Source organism: Bombina bombina, chromosome 7 (genome assembly GCF_027579735.1).
Source record: "Bombina bombina isolate aBomBom1 chromosome 7, aBomBom1.pri, whole genome shotgun sequence".
In the NCBI taxonomy this organism is placed as follows: Eukaryota; Metazoa; Chordata; class Amphibia; order Anura; family Bombinatoridae; genus Bombina; species Bombina bombina.
In genome coordinates this window covers 475,681,732-475,700,930 of record NC_069505.1, presented here as the reverse complement: position 1 = coordinate 475,700,930, position 19,199 = coordinate 475,681,732, and the positions used below count along the sequence as shown (strand labels likewise).

Here is a 19,199-nt window from a genome sequence, read left to right as displayed (position 1 = left end):
CTGGATCACAAAAGAAAAAATTTAACAACTTTTTTTTTCTCTGCAATACATTATAAAACTTAAAAAATTGCTATATTCTCCAGTTTATCAGTGCATTGCAATTGAACTGGTGTGTAAAAGCCTAATTTAAAATGTAATTTCATTTCAAAATGACTGTAGAAAATTTTCACTAAAGTGAAAATAAAGTCTGCCTCTGGGTATCCTACATATTCTGTATCATGCACGTTCACCATATTATAAAAAAAAATATCACACACAATCAGAAAACATCATTCAGATTCCAGATAACAGAAAACTCCAGATCCTATAAAGTAACACATAAATATAATGCACTTGCAAATAAACATGCTGCCCTATGGTGTACAAAATATTATACGTGTCTAATAGCCATAAACGCCCATCTTATCAGGTTAGCAGAACAAAAAGAGTGACATCACGTGTGGCGACTCTGCCCATCCTCCTTTACCTAAAATGGCTCTGTTGGCGGGTACTATTAGGGTGAGCCAAGATAAATGGTTCTCAGCAGATTAATATACTAAACAAGAAATAATCAGAAGAAATAACAGCAATCCAGCTAGTGCGAAAACATTGAAGTTTTATTCATGTATTCTTGTAGGTATACACAGGACATGAAGGCTCCCCAAGATGTGCACTAAACAATCCTCTTACGCATGTGACAAAGTGTGACTTCTCACATGAAACGTGTATTGTTTAGTCTACATCTTGCGGAGCCTTCATGTCCTGTGTATATTGTCAGGGTATCTGTGAAGTAACCCTAAATAAACTACAGATGTATCATGGAATCTAATATTTCATTTTTTTCCTTCTTATAATCTAATTTGACATGAATTGTGTGGGCTGTAGCCATGGCAGACCAACCCCCACCTCTTCTTGGTTACATAGGATGCATCGCAGGTCTTTGTTCCAAATTCATCAAAAGAATTGTTTTCATAGTTATCTTAGAAAGAACAAAAGGTTTAAACCTTTGTATAAGATAAGGCCAGTGGGCCACTTCAAGGTAAATATTACCAGTTTGGAGACAAGAATTTGTGAATAAGTCAGATAAGCAAACACTAAGGCCCAGGAATATAGTAATTAGCACAGACCTGTTAATTGCCCCTAGACCTAGGATACACATCTGTGCTGGCTAACAGAAACACATGTTGCATTGTAGCTGTTAAATTCATTTTAAAATACAACTGGGATAAGTTTCAATACTGTATAAAAATGTATAATTCAATGGATCTGAGAAATGCATTTAAGGTTTGTAATAAATCTAATGGATAACATATTCTTATATTTTTCAGGCATCTACTAAGCACATATGTGGTTTGTGTTTTAAATAGTGACGTGTTTTATACACTCAGCAAGAAATATGCAGATATGAAATATTTATATGGGATAGTAATAAATATGAAACCACATATGGTTGCTGATCTCAAGGTATGTATGTGATGTTAAGATGATGGCTGAGATATTAATTGGACCCATCCTAAAAGTATTAAAATCCTTTTAAATACCCATATATTTTAATTGTATAAGAATTACTTTGTAAATACTTAGGAATTAAGCTCTCAAGGAACCCAGCAGACTGGTACAGTGCAAATTATACTCCCCTCAAAATAATTGTAACTGATCTCACTGCCCACTGGGTCAAATTACCACTATCCATCTCTGGTAGGATAGGACTTATTGAAATGGTCCTCTTCCGCAAACTGCTCTATGTCATGCAGATGTTACCAGTACTGCTTCATAAGACAGACCTGAGATTTTGGAGATCTCTTTTCCTGTCTTTTGTATGGGCCAATAAAAAGCACAGGATCCACTCAGATAGAATGATGAGCACAATTGATTCGGGAGGCTTAGCTGTTCCAAATGTAGAATTATACTGCTGGGCTGCACAGGCAAAATACGTGTTAGATTGGATGACGGGGGCAATCTCACTTTACAATACCCGAGTTGGAGCAGTATGTAACTCAACCTTGGTCACTAGCTATATTACCACATTTGACAGTGGACAAAACAGACAAAATACTGACTGGCTACCCTCTATTACAGCAACCACTATGGGCATGGAAGAAAATCTGCCACAGGTTGCAATGCCAACAAGAGCTTATTACGTACATCCCATTGCAGGGAAATCCTAACTTTTTACCGGGTATGACTACACAGACGTTCAGGGTTTGGAGGTCTCTTAGACTAGATAGGGTATCAAAATTGCTAGAAGGGGATGGGAAAACCATTTGTACATTTGCTCATCTACAAGAGACCCACTCTATACCGCGCACGCATCACTTCGCCTACTTACAGGTAAAACATTATATTACTAAGCTGTTTAGCTTAACCACCACCCCTAGGGAAACTAAAGGGGTAGCCCAGATTTGTCATCTATATGCACAAGGGTCAACATCTATCTCACCAATCTACAAGATATTACAGGCCACAGATAATGAGCACACGGTAGAACACATTTGTACTAAATTGTCTGAGATGCTAGAAACTCTGATAACTAGAGAACAGATTCAAACCAGTATTCAAAGCGTTAGAAAGGCCACACTGGCAATGGATCTCAGGGAATCACATACCCGAATGCTTGAATTAGCTTACATTACTCCTAAACTCTACAAAAAATGGGAAGCCACCTTCACAGGGAATTGCCCCAGATGCACACAGGCGCAAGCAGGCTTGATACACATGATCTGGACTTGTCTGAAATTAACTAGGTTCTAGGGCATGATACATCACTGGCTGAGAACTCTTAACATTCCAGTTCAAGTACTTACAATGCAAATTGTCACACTCTTAGACTGCCAAGGCTTAAACAGAACTGCAACAACATTCACACACAATGTTATCCTTTTAGCCAGGAAACTCATATTCCGGCAGTGGTTAAGCAAGGAAGCCCCAACATTGTCGCAATTAAAAAACTTACACAACTACTTTAGGAGCAGGCAGATACTGTTGGAAATATTTCTAATCGCACAGCTCGCTTTATGAAAAAGTGGGCAGTATACATTCAGACATTGGAGACCTCACAACAGATAAAAATACTATACCCTATACGCAACTCAGAATACATACTAGAAGCTCAACTTAGGGGAGATTGGAGATTAGACTTTGAGAGAGAAATGCTCCTTAGTGAAAATTCACAAGAGGAGAATTTGGAAGTTGATAGGAACTGACACCCCGGGGGGAGGAGGAGAAGGCCGATTGGCCACAGTAAATGTTGGAAAATGTGAGAGACATGCACTGCATTTGTTTGCTTTAATTGACCTCATATACTTTTTCTTTGTTTCTTTTTCTTATTCTTTTAATGCAGCAAGATTACTGTTATCTGTCACAGATGTATAATGTTAACCCCAGAATGTGGGGGTGAAGTTTGTGTTATGTACTTTTCACGGAATAAATAAAGAATTTAAAAAAAAAAAAAAAAAAAAAAAAAAGAATTACTTTGTATTATGAGAAATTTATCAAATCTGGTCTTGAAATGCTCAGGATGAGTGGTGTGACGTGGTCCACTAGACATGGAACTTATTAATACTAAAAAATATAATACATTGTAAAAATATATATGAATCTATACTAAACTGTAGCAGCATTGATGGTAAAACTGCATTTCTGGTTATCTGCTGCCACCTATAGTTGAAAAATGGTATTACAACCAAAAGGCATTTGGCTATTCAGGAAGGCGTTTCCCAAAATAACCTATGAGATGTTCAGATCCGAGGGCGAATGAGAGACAAGCACCGGTAAGGACCTATCTACAGACAGACTCAAAGAAGCATTAACTTTTGGAGAGAAATATAAATAGGCTTTGGTGCCAAGTATATTCTCTGCCATTTTTGGGGACACTTTCTTGAACAAAGAAAGATTAACAATTATTGAGGTCTATACCTTTGCGCATTGTGAGTAAACCCTCCATAGATGACCCACAAAAAATTCTGGAAACTGAATAATGATTTGCTTACTTGGGTAAAGTATAAGAAACTGTTAAGTATATATAATATTTGAATTGAAGGCTAAAGTTAGATTACAGCTAGTAAATTTAAAGAGCATACTTTGTATTTTAAACTTATATTCATAGTCTTGGGTAGTTTAACTAGTCATTATTGCTAAATAATTTATTTACTAGATAGGGTTTTACACTCCAGATTTAGAAGTCAGTCATTACAGTGAACTCTTTCAAAACTGTACAGAAACTGGTTATTGTGATTAAATCGCTGGTATTAAGCATAGCAAATTGGTAATCCATATTGGACATTGAACTAGAGTTATTGGTTAATAACAGAAGATTCTGGTATCTCATTGTGGTATTTTAATGTGTTCATTATGAATAAGGTAAATTGTAAAGGTATATTTTTATGATCTTTGTATAGAATATTGTAACACTTTAAGCTTGTATAGTTTGATACATATCTGGTTTCTATAAATATAATTCAATGTGTTTATAACTTTAACTAATATAAAGAATTTAGGAATAAAATATTGATTTTAATTGTTTCGTATATGCATTTTATTGGGGGTTTGTTTTAAAGAATTATTAAATAAATTGTATTATAACCCGGCTATATACTGACAATATCTACAAGAATACATGAATAAAACTTCAATGTTTTCGCACTAGCTGGATTGCTGTTATTTCTTCTGATTATTGCTGCAGCGGCCGGGATCCGCTTCACAGCAACAGTTATTCATAGTCAAGACTTTAAGGTTCATGTCCTATTTACTACGTCATGATGACAGAGGAGGAGTGACCTCTTGACGCTGTTCCTGCCCCCCCTCATGCTGTTCCTGGACTAGCTGCTTTACAGCAGCCGAAGGAGGCGTGTTTTCGGAGGACATTGCAGCGTTTAGTGAGAATCATTCAACTCCCACTCCTGCACAGTTTTCTATGTTCACTCAGGAAAAGCTGCTTTCCACGCAGACGGAGGGTGCTACAACATACTCGAAAACTAACAGGTCAGAGTTCAACTTATTATACATTTAAATTAGACACATAACTGTTTTGACTTTGATAACAACTGATACCTAGGGACGCTTTCAACCTGTATACATAAGTTGTATTGTATCAGTTCACTTATCCTGAATATAATTTTTTTTTTTTAAATACTTAACAAGACAATGGACTCAATCAACATATTTACTATTTCATTACTCACCATTAGCAATTGGAAAAATGGGCATATACAGCTCCTCTTTGCGCTCAATCTTTCTAACAAGTAAAGGTTTCACATGAACATATCCTGTATGGACATAAGACACAAGTTGTGTAAGAAAGAAATCACTACACAGAGCCAAATACTAAGGATTGCTCTTAGCTGGTTAGACAATAAAATGTACTTACCCAGGTCCTAACATTTAAAAGTATTTTAATTTATGGCAAATAAACAAGCTAGAACTTGTAATTGACCTTATAATCTGCATATGCTTATCTGATAAATTATTTTCTTTCCTGGCAGGGAGAGTCCACAAATTAATTCATTACTGTTGGGAAATACAACAACTGGTCACCAGGAGGAGGCAAAGACACCCCAGCCAAAGCCTTAAGTATCCCTCCCACTTCCCCTACTTCCCCAGTAATTCAGCAGAGGGAAAAGGAAAAGTAAGAGAAACACTAGGGGTATAGGAGGTGCCTGAAGTAAAGGAAATAACAGCCGCCAGAATAAAAAATAATAGGGCGGGTTTGTGGACTCTCCCTGCCAAGAAAGAAAAGAATTTATCAGGTAAGCATAAATTTTGTTTTCTTTCTAATGGCAGGGCGAGTCCACAAATTCATTACTGTTGGGAATCCTATACCCAAGCTAGAAGAGGACACATTATGAACAGGGAGGGAAAGACAAAGCAGGCAGACCTAAACTGAAGTCACCACCGCTTGCAGCACCTTTCTCGCAAAGGAAGCCTCCGCAAAGGCAAAAAACAGCAAACTTGTAAAACTTTGAATAGATAGGAAAAGAAGGCCAAAAGGCAGCCTTACAGAACTGTTCCACTGAGGTCTTGTTCTTAAAGCCCCAGAAGAAGATACTGCTCGAGTAGAATGAGCCGTAATCCTCTCAAGAGGAAGTTGTCCTGCCACCACCTATGCCCTATGGATGATGCTACGCAAGCAAAAGAAAGAGTAGTCACATAGGCCCTCTGACCCTTGCACTTACCAGAATACAACACGAAGCGGAAACGAGAGAGAGACGAAAGTCTTTAGAAGCATTAAGATAGAACTTCAAAGCTTGGACCACATTTAGATGATTAACCAACGTTCCCTTGAATGTATGGATTCAAATTAAAAGGAAGGTACCACAATCTCCTGATTGAAATTGCGAGAAGAGACCACCTTGGGTAACAAACCCAACCTTATACGTAAGACCGTTTTATCAGCATGGACAATAAGATTAAGGTAAAACTCTGCGAACAGAAGAACACGAAACCTTCCAAGACAAAAGTTTAATGACAACGGAATGCATAGGCTACAACGGAACATGATGAACACTAAGAACAAGATTAAGGCCCCAAGAAGGAGCAACTGGCTTAAAACACAGGTCTATTCTAACAAGAGCATGAACAAAAGACTGAATATCAGGAAGGTTAGCCAACCTCTTATGAAGCAACACAGAAAAAGCAGAAATCTGCCCCTTTAGTGAACCAGCAAACAAATCTTTCTCCAAACCTTCTTGGAGAAATAAACAAAATGTGAGGAACCCTCACCTTGAGCAAAGGTAAACCTCATTCCTCAAACCAAGAGAAATAGGTGAGCCACACCTTATGATAAATATGACGAGTAACCGGTTCGGAACCGGAACAAAGTAGCAAAGGCTCTATCCGAAAAAACCTCAGAGAATCGAGATTTTGGTGGAGAAAAGGTCCTTGCTGAGGAAGGTCCACTCTCTGAGGCAACCTCTAATGAGAGGGTAAAAACTTCACATGGTCCGCAAACCCCATCCTGCGTGGCCATGCAGGAGCAAGAAGGATCACTGTGCCCACCTCCTGCTAGGTACGGGCGATTGTCAGAGGAAGGAGAGCCAGCGGAGGAAAACAGATAAATAAGATTAAAATTCCATGGAATCGCAAACGCGTCCACCTATGACATTTTAGAATCCCTCGATCTCGACGCATATCAAGGCCGATTGGAATTAAGAGGAGAGTCCATGAGCTATATCTCTGGAACTCCCCACCTCAGAGTTATTTCTGAAAACACCTTCTGACAGAGGAACCACTCATCAGGATGGAAGGATAGTCAGCTTAGGAATCTGCTTCCTAATTGCCTACCCCCGGGATATGAATGGGCAAGATGTGGCAATCGTGAGATCCCTCCTACTGAAGGCTGCACAACAGTTCCTTCATCGCTAGGGAACCCCTTGTTCCTTCTCCCTCCCGTAGAAGGATAAAGGGAACTAACGTAATTTTGACTCAATGGAGTCAGATAAAATGGACAAAAACGAAACTGAGGCCACGCCCTCAAGGAATTGAAGATGGCTCTCAGTTCTAAGATGGAGATGGGAAGGGAAGACTCCTCCATCGACCAGGTCCCCTAAATCTCTAGCAAACCCCAAACTGCACCCCAACATAAAAGACTGCCGTCCGTGGAGACAATCTCCCAAGATCATCTCAAAAGACACATACCTTGAGCCAGATGGTTATAATAGAACTACCGGGAGAGAGAATCCCTAGTCACTCAGGCTAGGACGATCAACTGAGACATGTCAGAGAGAAAGCTGTTCCATTACCTAAACATACTACTTGAAAAAACTGCTTGTGAAAACCGTTTGGGAAACAGAGCTCTCTGTAAACTTAATTTGGAAGCTGGACTTCTATACGTATTTAACCACGATTGATACAGCTCAAAGCTACAATACAGCTATTAGAAGACACCAGTCACATGATCGTCACTGACCAGAGAGGAGGAAATCCCTGGATGAAAGCACACCAGAGAGGTACAACGCCAGGTATCCGGATTGTGAGGTAAATTGGCCAATTTTAGGCTAACTATTGTACCAAGCTGATTGGGGATACTAAGAAATTCCTAACTTGCATACCAAATCTACTTGTTTTTGAGCTGCTAACTGCAAAAGTAGCGATCGAGGGTAATCCGTATACAGAAAAAACAGGGAGTACTCTCCAGCGTTCCCTTTTGAGACTTTACCTGTCTTTGCCACACTTGCCTTTTTTGGAACTTATGAAGAACTACTCAATATAACAATTTACCGATTATATATTGAATATAACAATTTACCAATTATTTTTTAATATATTTTTTAGTACTGTGAGCCACCTGTGGTTATTTATTTATATGTTTCTATTGTGTTATTAAACTTTATTAATTGTGTCCATTGCTAGTACTGCTAGTTATTTAGTTTATTACATACATTTTATACGTTTTGTATTCATTCCACATATAACACAAGATAGTTTAGCTTTTTCATACTCTAGAGCATGCCTCCTCTCTGTCGACGTCGAAAAGGCGTTCGACAGAGTGGAATGGGATCACCTCCTGACTACCCTGGAAAAATTTGGCATAACTGGAAACTTTCATAACCTTATACAAAAATTATATCACAACCCTCGCACCTCCATCATAGTAAACGGCTCAGTGTCCCACCCCCTGACTCTTGGCCGGGGAACGAGACAGGGATGTCCCCTCTCCCCCCCTATTGTTTAACCTAGCCATAGAACCATTAGCCATTTACATAAGAAATATGACACCAGCATTGAAGATAGGGTCACATGCTATGCACTTATCACTATACGCTGACTACCTGCTTTTATACGTAACCAACCCAAACACCACTATTCCTACACTAGTCTCTATATTTCACCAGTTTGGAACCATTTTGCGCTATAAAGTAAACCTGGAAAAGTCGGAGTTGACATATCTTACTAAAACACCCCCCCACACACCAACTCTAAACAAACTCAGGGTTACGGACGGCTCTTTCAAGTACCTAGGACATGTTAACCAACATCTAATCTATAAACTGAACATCCCACCAGTGATTGTACAGATCCGCTCTTTGTTGAAAAGCTGGGCCAAATTACCCGTCTCCCTGTCGGGCCGGGTGAGCTTAATTAAAATGATAGCGATGCCTAAATTATTATACCCACTACAGCTACTCCCCTTTTTGTTGACACAGAAAGATTTAGAGAGCATTACCAATGCTTTCGAACATTCGTGTGGAACTCCAAGAAGCACAGAATCGGCAGAACGAAACTAGCTCTGCCGATTGACAAAGGGGGTCTGAAACTTTCGAATGTTGAATGGTACAATTGGGCCACACTGGCAAAGCTAGTCTTTGACTGGCTTGCGTGTACGTCAGTTTTCAATGATGAACACCTCGAGAGATCCTTAACATAACCACTCCACCTAGCATTCCTGCCACATGCCCCCCTATGCACCCTCCCTGATCATATTAGAGATAACATATTATTCAAGGACCCGCTTAGAGCCTGGAAAAAATTATGCAGATGGTGGAAGCTTCCTGCTGAAGTTACTAGATACCTTCCATTACAGGGCAACCCTACTTTCCTCCCAGGTATGACCAAGCAAATCATTGCCCTATGGGGGGGAGAGGGGCTTAACTGCGATCTCACAACTGATAGATCCCCTTACGAACAAAACATTCCCGTTAGCCCACCTACAGGAAAGATTTGACCTTCCCAGACATAGCACATTCGTATATTTTCAAGCCAATCACTATGTGCACAAGTTGCTATCTGAAGGGCTAAGCGGTAGAAATACCACTCCAATTGATACCATTTGCTCCTTGACTAAACAGGGGTCACACTCCATCGCAAACATTTACGCCTTAATCCTAGAGAGCAAATCCACAGAAACGCTACAGCATTTAAGTGCTAAGTGGAAGCGAAATGCCGACATTGATGTCAGTGAATCCATGATCTCTGACAGCTTTAAATTAGCAGCTACCAGTACCCTTGCGATGACATATAGGGAAATGCACCTAAGATTCATACACCTAAGCTACATAACTCCTCACTTGCGAGCTAAATGGGTTCCGGACGCATCAGACACCTGCCTTAAATGCACCTCACCTAGACCAGATGTTAAACATCTGTTCTGGAGCTGTCCCAAGATAGCCCAGTGGTGGGGTAAGATCCAGTACTGGCTCTCAAAAACCTGTGGCACAACGATAATTCTTACGATTGAAGATGCCTTCTTTCTTAAGGGACACAAAAAGAGCACCCCCCACGAACGTTTCTTGAACACTGCAATACTGATAGCCAGGAAACTGATACTAAAACACTGGACCGTGAGGAAACCACCGCACGTGACCCAATTTGTTAGCTCTATACATGCACAACTACTGATTGAGCAGGCAGACGTCAGGGGAGATCTTGAGAAACGATTTAAAGCTTTTTGCACAAAGTGGCAGCCTTACCTACTCTCCTTACCCGACAACATATACACACCGATATTGACACCTTTTGCCAACAGTACATACCTCATGACAGAGAGACTGAGGGGTAATTGGCCGGTGAGAAACTTAACTGACACTTGACTCCGGTACTTTGCTCCCCCCTGTCCTCCTCTTCTAATCCTTCTTACCTTTCACGCTAAGGGATTTACTCAGACAGAATACCCTGCTGTATCTCACATTGGGCGGACCGGGTGTCTCCTCCTATCCAAAGAATCCAGGAATGATCTCCCTAGGCAGCCAAGGGACTCAAACCTCGCTATGTAATGTAATGTTATGCTGAGTTAAAATATACTATGCCGTCTGATTTAGGTTTCTGTTTGTATAAGGATAAACACATTCTAAAGAACCGTGTAAGAAGGTAGCTTGCTCTCACCTGTTCTCCCCCCTCTTCCCCCCTCACCCTGATGTTGTTGAGGCGCAACAACTCCCCCCCTTCCCCCCCTCCTTCCTCCCTTAATCCTAGATGTTTGTTCCATCTTTTGCACTGACCACATGATGTAAGTTCCTTCCTGTAGGACCATTACTGTGTAATCTGAACTGTTGCCATATCATGTATATTGTCTTTCTCAACGTTATCGTTGAACCGAGTCATGCTACCCAGACAAAGGGTTCTGCTAGTGTTATTGTTATTGATTGTTCTTGTTTACTGGGAATGTTTTGGTTCCCCCACTTCCCCTTCCCCACTTTGGGTTCCCCCCCCCTCTCCGGCTGGTTCCTCCCCTAACTGGTCCTACCCCCTCCCCCATCTCCTCCTCTTCCCCCCCCCCTCCTCCTCCTCCTATTCTTAAAAAACTACCTAGATGGGTGCTAACTGCTTTGCACCAATCACATGATGTAAGTCTCTTTCCGTGAAGCCATTATTGTGTAAACTGAATTGTTGCTTTATCATGTACTATGTTTTCTTCCCGTGGTGACCCACCCATCCTGGTTCTCAATAAATAAAGATATATAAAAAAAAAAATTCTGTCTTAAAAAGACAGGGCGGGCCGTGGACTCGTATCGTAGAAGAAATCAATTTATCAGGTAAGCATAAATTTCCTTTTCTTCTACAAGATATGACGAGTCCACGGATTCATCCCTACTTGTGGGATACAATACCAAAGCAACAGGACACGGATGATCGGGAGGGACAAGGCAGATACCTAAACGGAAGGCACCACTGCTTTTAGAACCTAGCCTCCGAAGAAGCAAAAGTATCAAATTTGTAAAATTTGGAAAAAGTATGAAGGGAGGACCAAGTCGCAGCCTTACAAATCTGTTCAACAGAAGCAATTAAAAGCCCATGTGGAAGCCATCGCTCTAGTAGAATGAGCAGTAATTTTTTCAGGAGGCTGCTGTCCAGCAGTCTCGTATGCCAGGCGGATGATGCTTTTCAGCCAAAAAGAAAGAGAGGTAGCCGTAGCTTTTTGACCCCTACGCTTTCCAGAATAAACAATGAATAGAGAAGATGTTTTACGGAAATCCTTGGGTCGCTTGTAAGTAAAACTTCAAGGCACGAACCACGTCCAAGTTATGTAACAGACGTTCCTTCTTAGACGAAGGATTAGGACACAAGGAAGGAACAACAATTTCCTGATTAATATTCTTATTTGAAATAACCTTTAGGAAGGAATCCAGGTTTAGTACGCAAAACCACCTTATCAGAATGGAATATAAGATAAGGCGAATCACATTGTAATGCAGAAAGCTCAGAAACTCTTCGAGCAGAAGAGTTAGCAACTAAGAACAAAACTTTCCAAGATAAAAGCTTAATATCTATGGAATGCATGGGTTCAAACGGAACCCCTTGAAGAACACTGAGAACTAAATTCAAACTCCATGGCGGAGCAATAGATTTAAACACAGGCTTGATTCTGATTAAAGCCTGACAAAAAGACTGAAGGTCTGGGACATCCACCAGACACTTGTGTAGTAAAATTTACAAAGCAGAAATTTGAAATTTGTCCCTTTAATGAACTAGCTGATAATCCCTTCTCCAATCCTTCTTGGAGAAAGGACAAAATCCTAGGAATCCTAACCTTACTCCATGAGTAGCCCTTGGATTCCCACCAATAAAGATATTTACGCTATATCTTATGGTAAATCTTTCTAGTGACAGGCTTTCAAGCCTGAATCAAAGTATCAATGACCGACTCAGAGAATCCCCGCTTAGATAAAATCAAGCGTTCAATCTCCAGGCAGTCAGCTGCAGAGAATTTAGATTTGGATGTTGGAACAGACCTTAAATGAGAAGGTCCCGTCTCAATGGAAGTTTCCACGGTGGCAGCGAGGACATGTCCACTAGATCCGCATACCAAGTCCTGCGTGGCCATGCAGGCACTATTAGAATTACCAAAGCTCTCTCCGGTTTGATTCTTGCAATCACACGAGGTAAAGGAAATGGTGGAAACACATAAGCTAGGTTGAACGACCAAGGTACTGCTAGAGCATCTATCAGTACAGCTTGGGGATCCCTTGACCTGGACCCGTAGCAAGGAAGTTTGGCATTCTGACGAGATGCCATCAAATCCAATTCCGGTGTGCCCCACTGATGAATCAATGATGCAAACACCTCCGGATGGAAATCCCATTCCACCGGATGAAAAGTCTGACGACTCAGAAAATCCGCTTCCCAGTTCTCTACTCCTGGGATCCCATCGGATTATCTTTGAAACCTCTATCATTGCTAGAAAACTCCTTGATTGATATATGCTGCAGTCGTGATATTGTCCGACTGGAATCTTATGAATATGGCCAAAGCCAACTGAGGCGCCGTCTGAAGAGCATTTAATATTGCTCTCAGTTCCAGAATATTGATTGGCAGTAGAGACTCCACCTGAGTCCAAACATCCTGAGCCTTCAGGCAATTCCAGACTGCACCCCAGCCCAAGAGACTGGCGTCCGTCGTCACTATTACCCATGCTGGCCTGCGGAAGCACATTCCCTGGGACAGATGATCCTGTGACAACCACCAAAGAAGAGAGTCTCTGGTCTCTTGATCCAGATATATCTGAGGAGATAAATTCGCATAATCCCTATTCAACTGTCTGAGCATGCACAGCTGCAGTGGTCTGAGATGAAAGCCGCTACCATTAATCCAATAACCTCCATACACTGAGCCACTGATGGCCGAGGAATGGACTGAAGTGCTCGGCAAGTATTTAGAATCTTTGATTTTCTGACCTCCGTCAGAAATATTTTCATGTCTACCGAGTATATCAGAGTTCCCAAGAATGGCACTAGTGAACTCTTTCTATATTCACTTTCCAACCGTGAGTTCTAAGAAATGCCAACACAATGTCCGTGTGAGATTTGGTCAGATGATAAGTTGACGTCTGGATCAAAATATCGTCCAGATAGGGTGCCACTGCTATGCCCCGCGGTCTGAGAACCGCTAGAAGGGACCCTAGCACCTTTGTGAAGATTCTGGGAGCTGTGGCCAACCTGAAAGGAAGGGCCATGAACTGATAATGTTCGTCCAGAAAGGCAAACCTTAGAAACTGATGATGATCATTGTGGATAGGAATGTGAAGATACGCATCCTTCAGGTCCACGGAGGTCATATATTGACCCTCCTGGATCATTGGTAAAATTGTTTGTAAAGTCTCCATCTTGAACGATGGAACTCTGAGAAATTTGTTTAGACATTTGAGATCTAAAATCGGTCTGAAAGTTCCCTCTTTTTTTGGGAACCACGAACAGATTTGAGTAAAACCCCTGTCCCTGTTCTAGTTTTGGAACTGGGCAAATTACTCCCATGGTATAGAGGTCTTTTACACAGCGTAAGAACGCCTCTCTTTTCGTCTGGTCTACAGACAAAAACGTGAAAGATGAAATCTCCCTCTTGGAAGCAAATCCTTGAATTCCAGCTGATATCCCTGGGACACAATTTCCAATGCCCAAGGATCCTGAACATCCCTTGCCTAAGCCTGAGCAAAGAGAGAAAGTCTGCCCCCTACTAAATCCGGTCCTGGATCGGGGGCTGCCCCTTCATGCTGTCTTGGTAGCAGCAGTGGGCTTCTTGACTTGTTTATTTTTATTCCAGGCCTGGTTAGGTCTCCAAACTGACTTGGATTGAGCAAAATTCCCTTCCTGCTTTGTGGAGGAAGAGGAAGCAGAGGGTCCTCCTTTAAAGTTTTGAAAGGAACGAAAATTATTTTGTTTACCCCTCATCTTAACAGACTTTTCCTGAGGCAGGGAATGACCTTTACCTCCAGTAATGTCAGAAATGATTTCCTTCAATTCAGGCTCGAATAGGGTCTTACCCTTAAAAGGAATAGCTAAAAGTTTAGATTTTGATGACACATCAGCAGACCAAGATTTGAGCCATAACGCTCTAAAATGGCAAAACCTGCATTTTTCGCAGCTAATTTAGCCATTTGAAAAGCGGCATCAGTAATAAAAGAATTGGCTAGCTTGAGAGCCTTAATTCTATCCAAAATGTCATCTAATGGGGTCTCAACCTTAAGAGACTCTTCTAGAGCATCAAACCAAAAATCTACTGCAGTAGTAACTGGAACAATGCAAGCTATAGGCTGTAAAAGAAAACCCTGATGAATAAATATTTTCTTTAGAAGACCCTCTAACTTTTTATCCATAGGGTCTTTGAAAGCACAACTGTCCTCAATAGGTATAGTTGTACGCTTAGCCAGGGTAGAAATAGCTCCCTCCACCTTAGGGACCGTTTGCCAAGAATCCAGAATGGTATCAGATATGGGAAACATTTTCTTAAAATTAGGAGGGGGAGAGAACAGTATTCCTTTGTAACAATGTCCGAAATTATTTTGGGAACTGGAAAAACATCAGTAAGTAGGCACCTCTAGATATTTGTCCATCTTACACAATTTCTCTGGTGGTATCACAATAGGGTCACAATCCTCCAGAGTCGCTAAAACCTCCCAAAGTAACAGGAGGAGGTGTTCAAGCCTAAATTTAAAGGACATCACGTCCGAAGCTGTCTGGGGCAACACATTTCCTGAGTCTGAAAGTTCCCCATCAGACAGCAATTTCCCGACGCCCAAATCAGAGCACTGTGAGGGTACATCGGAAATGGCCAATAAGGCCTTAGAGGGTTTAGTATTTACCTTAATACCTGGCCTACTGCGTTTCCCCTGTAAGACTGGCAGTTTAGATTATATCTCTGTAAGAGTAGTAGACATAACTGTAGCCATATCTTGCAGAGTAAAAGAATTAGACGCACTAGAAGTACTTGGCGTCGCTTGAGTGGGTGTTAAAGGTTGTGACACTTGGGGAGAATTGGATGGCATATCCTGATTCTCTTCAGACCGAGAACCATCCTTGGACATACTTTTATCACCTAAAATATGTTCTTTACAGTGTAAGGCCCTTTCAGTACAAGAAGGACACAATGTAAGAGGGGGTTCCCCAATGGCTTCTAAACACATAGAGCATAGACTTTCCTCAATATCAGACATGTTGAACAGGCTAGTAATAACCACAAAAGTCGTTAAACACTTTATTTATTGAGTAAAACAAAAATTTTGAAAAACGAGTACTGCGCCTTTAAGAATAAAAAAGCGCACAATTTTTCCAAATCTGCTTAAAAATGATAAACGTTCAATTTTAAGGTATTCCTATCCTAAATTGCAGTTGGATATTGCACCACAAGCAAGGGCAAATTAAACCCCTAAATGATTAATTTAACACAAAACCGCTAATAAAAAAACCTAAACAAACCCCTGAAGAGCTGTGGCGCCTACCTGCCCCCAGGGATCTGACAAACTGATCGATATCACTCCGGTAGACAATCACTCAGTTTGAGCCCAACCGAAGCTGAAGTTTGCTGTCCTTCTTGACAAACTAACTGCGCATCTAAGGCACGAAAATTAGGCCCCGCCCATCATGTACAATGTACTCTCAGCCTAAACAACCGCATGTAAAGTGGTGTAAAACTAGCCATGTGGATAAGCATTCATAAAATGTATGATTAACGCCTTGAGAACCCCCAGCACAATGTACAACAACCAGCTATATAAACGTTTTGCAATAAAAACCAGTGTCTTAAACATGCTGCCATGATTTCTTGCTGCATTTAGCCCTGATAAAAAATAAATACACAGGATTTCAGTAATACCCTTTCTTATGGCTATAGGATTACTGCTTACCCCTTCCCTCTTTGGGAACTATGTCAGCCAGTTCTGATATATCACAGTCTCCTCATAAATAAATGACTGAACATACCTCAATGCTTGTAGCATGAAAATGTTCCCCACACTGAAGATGTCTCTAGTATTCCTCAGCCATTCTGTGGGAACCCACATGGATCTTAGTGACAACTGCTAAGATCATCAACCTCAGGGCAGAAATCTTCTTCTATATGCTGCCTGAGGAAAATAGTACTCACCGGTACCATTTAAAATAAAAAATTTCTTGATTGAAGAAACTAAAAACTATCATTTTAACACCTCTTTCACTTTACCTCTTCCTATTACTAGTATAGGCAAAGAGAATGACTGGGGGTGGAGAGAAGGGAGGAGCTATATATACAGCTCTGCTGTGGTGCTCTTTGCCACTTCCTGTTAGCAGAGGATAATATCCCACAAGGATGAATCCGTGGACACGTCGTATCTTGTAGAAGAAAGAAAGAAATTTATCAGGTAAGCATAAATTTCGTTTTCTTTTTAATGACACAATGAGTCCACGGATCATCTAATTACTATTGGGAATCAATACCCAAGCTAGAGTACACAGATGATACGGGAGGGACAAGACAGGGAACCTATACGGAAGGCACCACTGCTTGAAGAACCTTTCTCCCAAAAGCAGCCTCAGCCGAGTAAAAAGTGTCAAATGTATAGAACTTTGAAAAAGTGTGAAGAGAGGACCAAGTTGCAGCCTTGCAAATCTGTTCCACAGAAGCTTCATTTTTGAATGCCCATGAGGAAGCAACAGCCCTCGTGGAATGAGCCGTAACTCTCTCTGGAGTGTGCTGTCAGCAGTTCCATATGCAAAACGTATGATACTCTTCAGCCAAAAAGAAAGAGAAGTAGCCGTGGCTTTCTGTCCAAAAAGCACGAACCAAGTCTAAATTGTGTAGAAGCCGTACCTTCTGAGAAGAAGGATTAGGACACAAGGAAGGAACAACAATCTCCTGATTAATGTTCCGGTCAGAAACTACTTAAAGAAATCTTAATTTTGTACGTAAAACTACCTTATCCGAAGGGAAAATAAGATAAGGAGACTCATACTGCAATGCAGAGAGCTCTAACACTCTACGAGCAGAAGAAATAGCAACAAGAAATAAAACTTTCCAAGATAACAACTTAAGATCTAAAGGAATGCATAGGCTCAAATGCAGCCCCTTGAAGAACCTTAAGAACTAAATTAAGACTCCAGGGAGGTGTAACTGGTTTGAACACAGGCCTGATCCTGACCAAGGCCTGACAAAATGATTGCACATCTGGAATATCTGCCAGACGTTTATGTAACAAAATAGACAAGGCAGAAATGTGACCCTTTAGGGAACTAGTCAATAATCCTTTCTCCAAACCTTCTTGGAGAAATGACAGAATTCTAGGAATCCTAACCCTGCTCCAAGAATAACCCTTGGATTCACACCAATATAGATATTTACGCCATATCTTATGGTAAATCTTCCTAGTCACAGGTTTACGAGCCTGAATCATGGTCTCATTGACCGAATCTGAAAATCCCCGCTTGGATAAAATTAAGCGTTCAATCTCCATGCATTCAGCTTCAGAGAAACTAGATTTGGATGAAGGAAGGGCCCTTGAATTAGATGGTCCTCCAAGGTGGAAGAGATGACATTTCCACCAGATCTGCATACCAAATCCTGCGAGGCCAAGCCGGTGCAATGAGGATCAACGACGCCCTCTCCTGCTTGATTCGAGCAATGACCCGAGGAATAAGAGCAAACGGAGAAAATAGGTATGCAAGACTGAAATTCCAAGGTACCGCCAGAGCGTCTATCAGTACAGCCTAAGGGTCCCTCAATTTCGATCCGTACCTCAGCATTCTGTAGAGATGCCATGAGATCCAATTCCGGCTGACCCCACTTAAGAATCAGGCTGGAAAACACTTCCGGATGGAGTTCCCACTCCCACGGGTGAAAAGTCTGTCTGCTCAAGAAGTCCGCCTCCCAGTTGTCCACCCCTGGGATGTGGATCGCTGACAGACAGCAATTGTGGGTCTCCGCCCACCAAATTATCTTGGCTACCTCTGTCATGGCTAAGGAACTCCGCGTTCCTCCCTGATGATTGATGTAAGCCACTGAAGTTATATTGTACCCAGGAGGGTCTACAAAAGCAAGTTCCCTGGGAAAGATGATCCTGAGACAACCACCATCGAAGAGAATCCCTTGTCTCCTGTTCCAGTAGAATTTGTGGAGACAAATCCGCATAATCTCCGTTCCATTGACTGAGCATGTTTAGCTGCAGAGGTCTGAGGTGGAAACGAGCGAACGGGATGATGTCCATTGCCGCCACCATCAGACCGATTACCTCCATGCATTGAGCCACTGATGGCCGAGGAGTGGACTGAAGTGCTAGACAAGAATCGAAAATATTTGATTTCCTGACTTCTGTCAGAAAAAACTTCATTGATACGGAATCTATTATGGTTCCCAAGAAGGTTACTCTTGTACTTGGAACTAAGAAGCTCTTTTCCAAATTTACCTTCCATCCGTGAGATCGCAAGAAGGATAACAACATTTCCGTGTGAGACCTTGCTTGTTGAAAGGATGGCGCATGGACCAGGATGTCGTCAAGATAGGGCGCAACTGCAATGCCCTGTAATCGAAGCACCGCCAACAGTAATCCC

At 41.3% G+C, this 19,199-nt stretch overlaps 1 protein-coding gene across 1 annotated transcript in view; it reads right to left on the bottom strand.

Annotated features, from left to right (window-relative positions):
* LOC128666773 (gastrula zinc finger protein XlCGF26.1) overlaps positions 1-19,199 on the bottom strand; it is a 140,378-nt gene that overhangs the window by 92,536 nt on the left and 28,643 nt on the right. The window contains exon 4 of the mRNA XM_053721558.1: positions 5,160-5,243. Coding sequence (XP_053577533.1) covers positions 5,160-5,243 — 84 coding nt within the window. The remainder of the gene's footprint in view (positions 1-5,159; positions 5,244-19,199) is intronic.